This window comes from Manduca sexta, chromosome 4, assembly GCF_014839805.1.
Source record: "Manduca sexta isolate Smith_Timp_Sample1 chromosome 4, JHU_Msex_v1.0, whole genome shotgun sequence".
In the NCBI taxonomy this organism is placed as follows: domain Eukaryota; kingdom Metazoa; phylum Arthropoda; class Insecta; order Lepidoptera; family Sphingidae; genus Manduca; species Manduca sexta.
The window spans coordinates 6,079,271-6,089,742 of NC_051118.1; the positions used below are offsets into that span (position 1 = coordinate 6,079,271).

Genomic DNA, 10,472 nt, shown 5'->3' on the forward strand with positions numbered 1-10,472 from the left:
TTTGGCTGTATTATTTTTGGTTTACAGAACAATAACAAGTGACAAGCTGTCTCCTGTCACTTGTCAGCAATGATTGTCAGTCGTCAGATTGCAAGTGTCATTAAAATAGCAAATGTTTACGAATTGATGTCAATACAATAAAATAGGCAATAATCTAATGCCGTTTTGTTTTGCATGATTGAGCACCAATAAGCGATATAGAACGAAATGACTTCCGCATCATCGAGTAGCGCGCGTTCTTTGTTCGCCGAGTCGAAGCAACGGTTGGCTGAACGAGTGCAAGTTAATATGAATAACATTTCATCACTATCTCGTCAAATACAGCGTGGATCCAAATCAAATGAGGTGATTGGCTCCGTAATAATTTTATAAATTACTTATTCCTCAACGTTGTACCACTACAACCAAATCACATGGCAAGGAGGTTGTTCCGCTTTCAAGTAGCAATATCGCCTAGAATTTTGCCTCATAAAGCTCTGCTTGGTACTTCACTGCACTTGAAAGAGCCTTAAAAATGAGGTGCTAAGTTTTGCCCCAATTTGTATTGATACTATCTTGAAAATCCTACACTTTAAATTTATGTGACAATATTTTGCTGGCCCCTCTTTGAACTTAGTACAAATTCCAGGTAGCTATATAAATAGAGTATATATAGTAACTTTATCCAAGAAATATGATTTTTCATATTAAGTTACTTTATTTTTTAGTAGCTTATAATATTATTTAAATTTACAGCTGCTGACAAAAGCAGCAAGAGAAATGGCATCAACAGAGAGTCAAATGGAGAATTGCGAAGAGAATTTGAAGAAGATGCAGTTGATAGCTGTACACATTGGATATCAGTTTGAGAACATACACAAATCGGCTTTAGTGTTGAATGAGATCAGCGAACTGATTTCTGATATGCAAAGATAATCAGATAATATAGTATTTATCATTTATATTAGAGAACTGATATGCAAAGATACCATTTTTGTTTCAAATAAATTTAGGATAAGTAATGAATGTAGAAAAAATACTCAAATTAGAATGATTTCTTAAGTTTAGGCGAATGTTATTCATTGAAATGAAACTATTTTAAATTTATTTTATAATTTTCTCCCGACACTTCAAAAATTTTGCAGCTTTCATGGTCATGGGACCGAGGTGGCGTTTGTCTGAAAAGTTAAAGTGACGATATCTACCAACATTTTACAGTTATAGTCTGAAGTCTTGAAAATGTTGGGAGAACTATAAAAACGATGCAAATTATGAAAAATAGTATTATTTCAATTTTTTGAAGAATTTGTAAAATTTAACAATTCACTGGAAGTGGATACTTCTAATGAGTTGTTCAGGGATTTCTAAGAGAGCCCTCTGGTTATCTATGGGCTTCCAAAAGCTGAACAGTATTAAAAAACTTTGTAAGCTGGTTATAGTAACATAAATGCTAATTTCTTGCAACCCACTAAATGTGTCTCCAACATAGAAATGTTTTTTTCGTGAAAAATTCTAGCAATCTATACATAATTTCAAATAAGATCTCATTAATTTAAATTCATTTTTGGATGTTGTTTTTAATAAAGACGGGCACAAACTAATTTTTGTATATGATTTTAAGATGATTTGTAAAATTATAGATGTAATATTATATAGCTTTATTATGTGAAAAATGCAGTAATAAATATGCTTAAGTTTCAATTTGTTTCTGGTTGAGCCGCTTGGTGTCTCTTCAACGTGAGTCATGGTTGAGGGTAAGCTTTGCGTAGAATTATAATAATATAATAATATCAGCCCTGTATTATATGCTTGCCCACTGCTGAGCACGGGCATCCTCTACTACTGAGAGGGATTAGGCCTTAGTCCACCACGCTGGCCTAGTGCGGATTGGTAGACTTCACACACCTTCGAAATTCCTATAGAGAACTTCTCAGATGTGCAGGTTTCCTCACGATGTTTTTCCTTCACCGTTTAAGCGAACGATAAATTCACAAAGAATACACACATGATTTTTAGAAAAGTCAGAGGTGTGTGCCCTAGGGATTTGAACCTGCGGACATGCGTCTTGGCAGTCCATTCCACACCCAACTAGGCTATCGCCGCTTAATACTCAGAATTACTCATCCGATTTTTTTTGGTTAGTTAGGAGGTGCCGTCTCTTTAGACGTAATGATCCGATTGTTTGAAACGTGTATACTAATGTCATCATTACCTAAAAATTTTCCTACATCACAATTTTTTCTATATACCTATTATCCACATTATCTATACATTATTCTTAATTCCTTTTTAATTTTCACTCCTCTCTCGCCGATCCTCGCACCTCATCCTGCTGCATCGCCTGTGGACGGCAACCGGAGCATCGCCTGGCATTCCTCCTCTGCGGTGTGCGATTCGTGATTGGCTGTAAGATCAGTGAGTAATTTTGCGCTGTATTACCTTAGCCCTTGCTGTCCTCCCTGAAGGGGACATCGTAGGTAGTGCCTTCTTGGCGTTGCTGTTTCTCGTCTTTCCTCACCTTTTTTTCTCATCGATTGGGTTATTTACATGCCCATCCAGTTTCCCTATGTATCAGTGGCGGAGGCTTCATATCATCCGATTCCTACCGGCTTCCCTTTTATCAGAATCAACACTATTATTAGAATGATTTGTATACCACATTCATGCATATTAGTACCTATATGCTCGGGTTCCTTTTCGGAAAATATCACTTTTGGCCGCTGCTATGTATTGTAAACAAACCGAGTATTTCTTAGATAAAATGGTAATTATATGTTTCAATATAAATATAGAAATAAAACTCCAAGATATATCTATTTGTCAAGTAATTTATGGCGTTTTTTTGAAATCTGTCACTAAAAATAGGAAATCTCAGTGACCCATGGCTACACCCATCATACATTTTTTCTAAGCGTTTTGTCGTATTTTCTGTATTTTTCTTTGGATAATATTCTAAACTGAACTGTGGCTGCCTCGGTGGCGTAGTTGTACTGCTTGCGCGGTACGGCAGCGCTCTGAGGTCCTGGGTTCGAATCCCGGGTCCGGTAGTGATATCTGTTTTTTTCTGCTCAGTATCAGCCCGGAGTCTGGAATTTGTGTCTTATATGGCGATAGGCCCTATCACATCATGGGACGGAACATTCTTGGCGAAAACTGGGTGCCCTGGTGGCACATCTGCATACCCCTTCAGGGATAAATGCGTGATGTGTGTGTGTTAATAATCTAAACTGAGAATTAAATTAAGATTGCATTGAAAGTTTCTCGATTTTTTTTAGTGAAATATTGTTAAATTTATAATAGTGAAGGTTGTAAGTATGCTTTAATATTTAGATTGTAGTAATACTGTTTTTTCCGTTACATATTCGACGCATCAGGGTAGTGTAGTTTGGGCAGGAGGGTTGACTAGCCTCGGCTACCACTTTTAGGACGGCGGCAAAATGCGTAGTAATATATTATTATGATTTTGTGGCATGTACCAGAGACTTGGAGGACAGAGGGAGGCTGACTTATTTGCTAAACACCATTGATTTAACGACAATATTATGGAATAATATAATCATTGACTAATCTTCCATTATTCCCAGCTTATATTGTAAAATTATAAATGATCACTTATAGTAGCTTATAGATAATTTCAAGATGTTTACAGAGACGCATTGAGGCTCAATTGCTTTATCCAATAATAAGGCGTCGTTAACTATTTTAAAACGTGGTTTTTTGTTGCATATCAGTCTTATCCATAAAAAGGCTCACGAATCATGAATATTATAACAAACTCACACACACACATCACGCCTTTATCTCCTAAGGAGTAGACAGAAGTGCAACTAGGATAACTTTTCGCCGAATGTTCCGTGCCATGATGAGGTAGTAGGCGTCATCATCATTATATCGGACATAGAGGCCAGACTCCGGTCTTTAACTGAGAAGAAAAAAAAACATGTCATTACACGACCCGGGAATCAAACCCGAGACCTCAGAGAGGAGAAGGTATCGCGAATTACACGAAATGTTAACATATTATAGCACCGTAATATAAGATATACCCATTTTCTTCCTCTTTAAAGAATGGATTACTTCCAAATAGAGACAATTGATAAGCAGGTATATATTTATGTTTAGGGCTTTTCTTTGCTTGGCTTGGGCGCTGGAAGGGGGGTGAACTCGCACCGTCCCGACACCCAAGGCAAGCAAGAAAAAAGCTATAAGTATGTAAATAGCCATCCCTTATAAATTGTCCAGAAATAAAACCAAAAAATCACTGAATGAATCTGTGACAATATGAACTATCGACTACAGAGTTTTTATTATCGTAAAGCATACTTAAATACCCGTGCAATATAAATAATAAAAAAAAAACTTTAATTATATAGTATACTCTATACTACACGACTGTAGATGACTGTAGATGCAGATGCTTCTTCCTAAGAGTAATCATGACGCCGCCATGTTGCTTGCATATTATTTATCCGCTAATATCAACAGGTCAGTGCCCCATCATGTTAAAAAAAATATTTTAATACTTTATTAAGCCTATAACTGTCAGCTGGGGTCCATAAAACCGGAATAGATTTACAACTTGAACGGCAGACGGGTTCGAATGATCCAGGTGTTCAGTATTTGCATAATTATGACGTCTATATTGGACTCCGCTATGGGTAATATTTATACTTTTATAAACTTACAAATTATATAATTATTGTTGGTATCGAAAATAGCAATAAGATGACCCTCCCGCGAACAAACGGTCTTGAGCATTCGTTTTATGATTTTATAGCTCACGACTTAAGTATATCGGGAATATGCAAAGTATTACGACTATTAAAAAAAAAATTATCACATTTCGAAAAAACTAAAACTACCAAGGTCTGTACATTTACGAAGCACTAGTTACAGCGATAATATGCAAAGAATTATAATAATAATGTTGGTCCCATAATAAAAAAAAAACTAACAAATTAAAGACAACATATTGTAGAAATACCAGAATTTCAGAGCCGTACGTAACGTACCCATTACAACTAACTACTCTACCGAGGCAGTCAGCCTGGAGCCTGCGTACCTAATGTCTTTAGCTGGATTTAAACAGCCCGACAGAAATGACTTGCTTGCTAATACTGTCCATCAATCGATACTCTTTCTGGGTAATACTCACTATCAGGTGTACAGGTGTCACTTTGTCTATACACAACAAATCGATATCCAAGATCTTGATTAATAACCACCGTACACTAGGTATTAAAACTCGCCATAGAGGTCCATGTAAGTTTCGCGTTGCAGGATCAGTCTGTGTATATTCGGTTTCAACAGGCCGGCATAATTGTGTCGACTGAGGGTTAATCATTTCTAGTCAGTCGACATTCTTTTGGACCCCACTCCGCTTTTAGGTATAGTGGGGTCACTTTGTTGTGCACTAATAAAACAAATAAAAAAATACAAGAAGAAATACTGTCGATAGCATTCTCCGAGTGCGCTCCTGTGCTGTCGCATAACAGTCAATCTATGCAAAGTCGTGACTGCATCAGGAGTCAGGAAGTGATCGGCTTATATTGTCCGCCGTTCAGATCTCGGTGAAAGTGGTCAGATTCGCTGGTGTTTCTTAGCTTTGTACTTACAGGTCCTAAGATATTGCAGTTCGATGTTTTTTATTATTTAATAAACAGATGAGGAACCAAATGCTACGCGCTTGCCTGTATGCTTAAAAACTTGTAATATTTGTCATGGCGGCAAGATTTTTGTGTCTGCACGCCTAATCAACCCCACTGCACCTGATGGTAAATTGAGTGTCCAATAGAATATCGGCTAGCCCTCGGCAGTCTAATTATACCGGCTTGTTAGAACCGGATAAACCTTATTAACATTTTCACCGATACGTTTGTGCAGAGTATTACCATTTCTTTCTGCGGCAAACAATGACTGGCTCAAGCGGGATACTACTACTCCCATTTGTTTTATGTAGGTGACTAGCTTCACTTAGTTGGAAATTTGTTGCACAACGTCCAAACTATTATATTTATACTAACTTTACAGGCAAGGTTGGAGAAATCGGATTCCAATTTCCGGTACAGGTGTATTTATTCTGCCCCCCCCCCCCCTCTGTTCCCAGGTTCGGAACGAGTTATCACATCCTCTGGTCGCCCTTGAGATGGCTTCCGCTTATATACTTGTTCGACGGCATATCAGGTATTTGAAACAAATGCTGTCGTTGATCCGAAGAAAATGTATTTACGGTCATTGCTTGGTATTTTATTGGTAAGTAGAAATGATATTAGTAAAGATCCTGTTTTTACGTATCTTTGATGTTTAGCTCTAGGTATACAGGGTCATTTTGATATTACATTAATAGATGAAACCATATACTTGTCTTCTTGGAAACAACACGTTAACCTAACCATCGTTGTAAAATTAAAAAGAAGTTATTTTCGAGCTAAATAAGAAGAGAAGTCGGCTTACGAAGTAATTTTTATTGAAACAATCACGGCCGGCTGATTCTGCATAATATATTGATTATTGAAGCTTGTACCACTTGCATCAAGTTGCATGTAAATAGAACTATTGAAATATCTCTAGTGTAAACGCGTATGGAAATAAATACGCAATATTACTGTAGGAACTTGCTAGTTCAAACTAGCATTAATTTGAGAGTGGGTCACACTTCCCACAATATAATAAACATTGTTCTAAGTTATTTGGTGTCTTTGTTTAATTAGAACAAAGGACGGCTATGAAATGCTAAATTTTGGCGGCCTTGTACTAGTATTCATTTTGACGTATCTTCATTATAATCAGCTTAAAGTTGACATTCTTATTATTAGGGACCGTTCGGTTGTATGTTACTATAAATGCTTGATAAAGTCGCTTTATAAGTTCGAGTATTTATAAGGCATCACGCAGACGCTATCGACTTGTTACGGAAAAAAAACTGATACGTAGTTGCTTCATAAACCGATGGCTCTAAAGTAAACTATCGTATATATTGCTAACGAAACGCTATAAATGTGTAAATCGCATTTTTTTCAGATATGATAATTTACTCAGGAGCCATCGAAACTTCAGCAAAATAGTTTCGTAGTGTATTAAGTATTTCGGAAACAAGGACAACGTCTACGCGGCGCATTAGAACAGTCATTTTAGCGTAGCTAATACTTATGAGATCAACAGAGATTCGTAGTCGTTAAAAAAACATTTTATTTTAGTGCGATTAGAATAAGGTTTTTAATAACGGACACGGCAAAATCACGTTGCTACACCTAATGGTAAGTGGAATGGTATACAGACATACTTTACTGACGAAAGATCTTTATCCCTTGCCAGTCGATACAATTATAGTTTATACCGGTCTATTAGAAAAAGGGGCCTATTTTAATACTTATAATAATTATATAAGTAGACATATAAGTAGTATATATTCCATACTATATGCCTGTTGGATATGTTCATCATTTAATGTAGAAATTATGCAGTTATGATATCAGATCTGATAAAGGTCGGTTGGACATCTTTGGAATAGGCCTATGTTTACCAATGGATATAATTGCGCCAAGCCTGTGCCTTTGTAGACTAAATATATATTATTAATTTTGGCGCAACTACTCTTTTAGGGTTTATATCGTAATCAAACTAAATCGTTGAGCTTAGTTTTTATAACGGTTGTTGACCTTGATATTTATGTCGGGATTACTTCAAGGGATTATAAGTCAGAATATGAATAATTACAATATTTAAAATTATGACATGTCTAAGTCCAGAAAATATCCATTAAAAGTTTGCAACACTAAAAGAGTATAAGAAAAAAGTATTGCAGTCAAAAAAATATTGTTTTCACAAATATTAGGCATGAAAATTTGACGCCTTGGACTACATAACAAACAAAAAGATTACGAGTGTTTCAATAATTTGATATTAAAGCATTTTGAGAAGTTATTGAATATTTATTTCGAACGTTGTTAATGCATTTGAAACTTTATTTTAATCGTGATAATGTAGAAGTTTCCTTTGTGATTATAGATTATACAAATTCAAGCGTAATATTTTTTTAACTATGATACAGCCTTTCGTGCTGACCTTAGCGCATTAGTTTCTCTTCTTTATAATGTTATCAGTCAATGACCAATGATTACGTACAGGCCGTAAGGCACATTACAAAATAATATAGACATATAATAATTTCGATATATTTTAAAATTGAGTTTTTAACTGCTTTCCAAATCAATAATTCTAGAACACAATTTAAACATGGAAGGTAGGTAAAAAATATGATGTATTCTACGTTGCATACTAACTGTTATGTACTACGATTTCATGGATCGGGAATGAAACTATAATAGGGGAAACTAACTATTCTGGTCACAATATAATAGTTATGAAGTTATTTAACGAACAATTACTAGTGGTAGGTCCCTCATATGTGAGATTCCGCCTGGGTAGGTACCACCGCAATGTCTATTTCTGCCGCCAAGCAACAGTGTGTAGTCATTGTTGTCTTCCGGTTTGCAGAACATGCCAGCTATGTAGCCAGTGTAACTACTGGACATAAAACTTGGCACCTCGTGTCTCAGGATGGCGAACGCAGTGGAATACCAAACAATACTCTGTATTGAAGGTGTTGGATGGTATTTCTACTGTTTATCGGTGGTCGTATCGCTTACCATCAGGCGAACGGTAGGCTCGTCTCGTCATTTAAAGAAATAAGAAATAAAGAATTAAAATATCTCTCTCTCCCTCTGCTTTGTACCTATAAAAACGGTAGAGTTTAAAAAAAATACAAATACGCTTTAGGTTTTTATCTCTGACCAAATTTTCGCCATTTGTTTCTTCCCATGGTGTTATAGCGGGCGAGTCCATCGCCATACTAGGCACAAATTTTAGACTTATGCTTGATACCGAGCAGGTAAACTTAAAATCACTGCTCAACCCAGTATCCAAATGGACATCACAGCGGTAGCCGTTCCGCGATATACAAATAGGCCATCTAGGCAGTCAGGTGGAATATTTAATCATCAACACAGACAGGACAGGACGCATTATAATCTTGTTGGTATTTTGACATCAGTAACATAATGTTCACAATCAGATTATTTCGTCACATCCATATTTAACTACATCCTTACACAGTAGAAGACAATCGTGCATGCCGCGCCATTGTATCCATTGCCCGCTCCAATTCTTGCACTTTCATTTTTTTTTCTATGACATCCATTATTCTATTGAGTACGAGGTTATGTAACCTTTATAGTTTTGATATAATTTTTACTGCTTTATGTTAGCAATGTTTGTTTGCTGTTTAGTAAATTGCAATGGCGGCCGCGTGAACATCCAAGCGGCTAGTTTTAGAAAGGAAATGATTATTGCGACTGTATTTCTAAGTTTGTTACAGTTGGTCGTGACTGCAGAAGCGACCGGGCCGCCATTACGCAAGTTTAGGTTATAATTATTTGAGTCGAAAGTGCAAAATTAGTGAGACCTGCCGTTCTGAGTTTGCTACGTGCCTTGTTTGTTTATCATTGATGGTAGACGAATCTATTAGTTAACGTTGTTTTATGTATCGTATCCCGCAATCAAAATCGGGGGAAACCTGCGAATGGAATACTGGAATACCCCGGCTTAGTGACTGCAGGGACCTGGAGGAAAGTCGGGAAGGGCTGTCTGGAGAAGTAAGTGTGGGGAAAGGAGAAGGAACTCACTTAGGATGGGAAGAGGGGAGAAGGCCAGGATATGTTCGCTAGCTTTCATAGGCCTCAATGTGAATTGGCAACCATGAGGTATACACACTAACTGTGTGCCTAGTGCTTATATTTTTTAAAATAAGCGGCGGAGCTTAATACAGACACCATCCGAAAAGCTTTATTTTATTATAAGATTAAAACGATCGAAATATATGTACTACATACTAGATTTGGCGTTCCTAACATTCATTGTGTTCAACTGAATTGAACTGCAATCCATTCAAACTGCCTTTAGTATGGTGTCAATATTGACAGTTATTTTTCCATACTTGTTTGCAAACTACAAGCTAGTGAACTTATATTTTACGAGTAATTGTTTCAGCTATGCGAGCTTAATTAAACTTGCTTAGTTGTTTGCGACTTATACGTGGAATATTTACTTTCATTATTCATTTATGTCTCGGTGGCGTATTTGTACCGCATGCGCGGTACGGCAGCGCTCTGAGGTCCTGGATTCGAATCCCGGGAAAATGATATTTGAGTTTTTCTGCTCAGTATCAGCCCGGGGACTGAAATTTGTACCCGATATGGCGAAAGGCTCACCTATCACATCATGGGACGGAACACACTTGGCGAAAAGTGGGTGCCCTGGTTGCGCCTCTACATAACCCCTCGGGAATAAATGCGTGATGTGTGTGTGTTTTATTATTAATTTAAGAGACATTTCGCCGTAAACATACAGGGGCCTTATTCTCTATCCCGCACGTTATTTTGACAGTGCGTAACAAGCACGTAACACAACGCATCATGTTTAGGACTATAGAAATT

At 36.9% G+C, this 10,472-nt stretch overlaps 1 protein-coding gene across 1 annotated transcript; it reads left to right on the forward strand.

The window, feature by feature from the left end:
- Positions 1–49: 49 nt before the first annotated feature.
- Positions 50–1,680, forward strand: LOC115453635. Its single transcript, XM_030182351.2, has 2 exons — positions 50–345; positions 736–1,680. The coding sequence occupies exons 1-2, from the start codon at positions 208–210 to the stop codon at positions 913–915; spliced, it is 318 nt and encodes a 105-aa protein (XP_030038211.1). The 5' UTR covers positions 50–207; the 3' UTR covers positions 916–1,680.
- Positions 1,681–10,472: the final 8,792 nt, after the last annotated feature.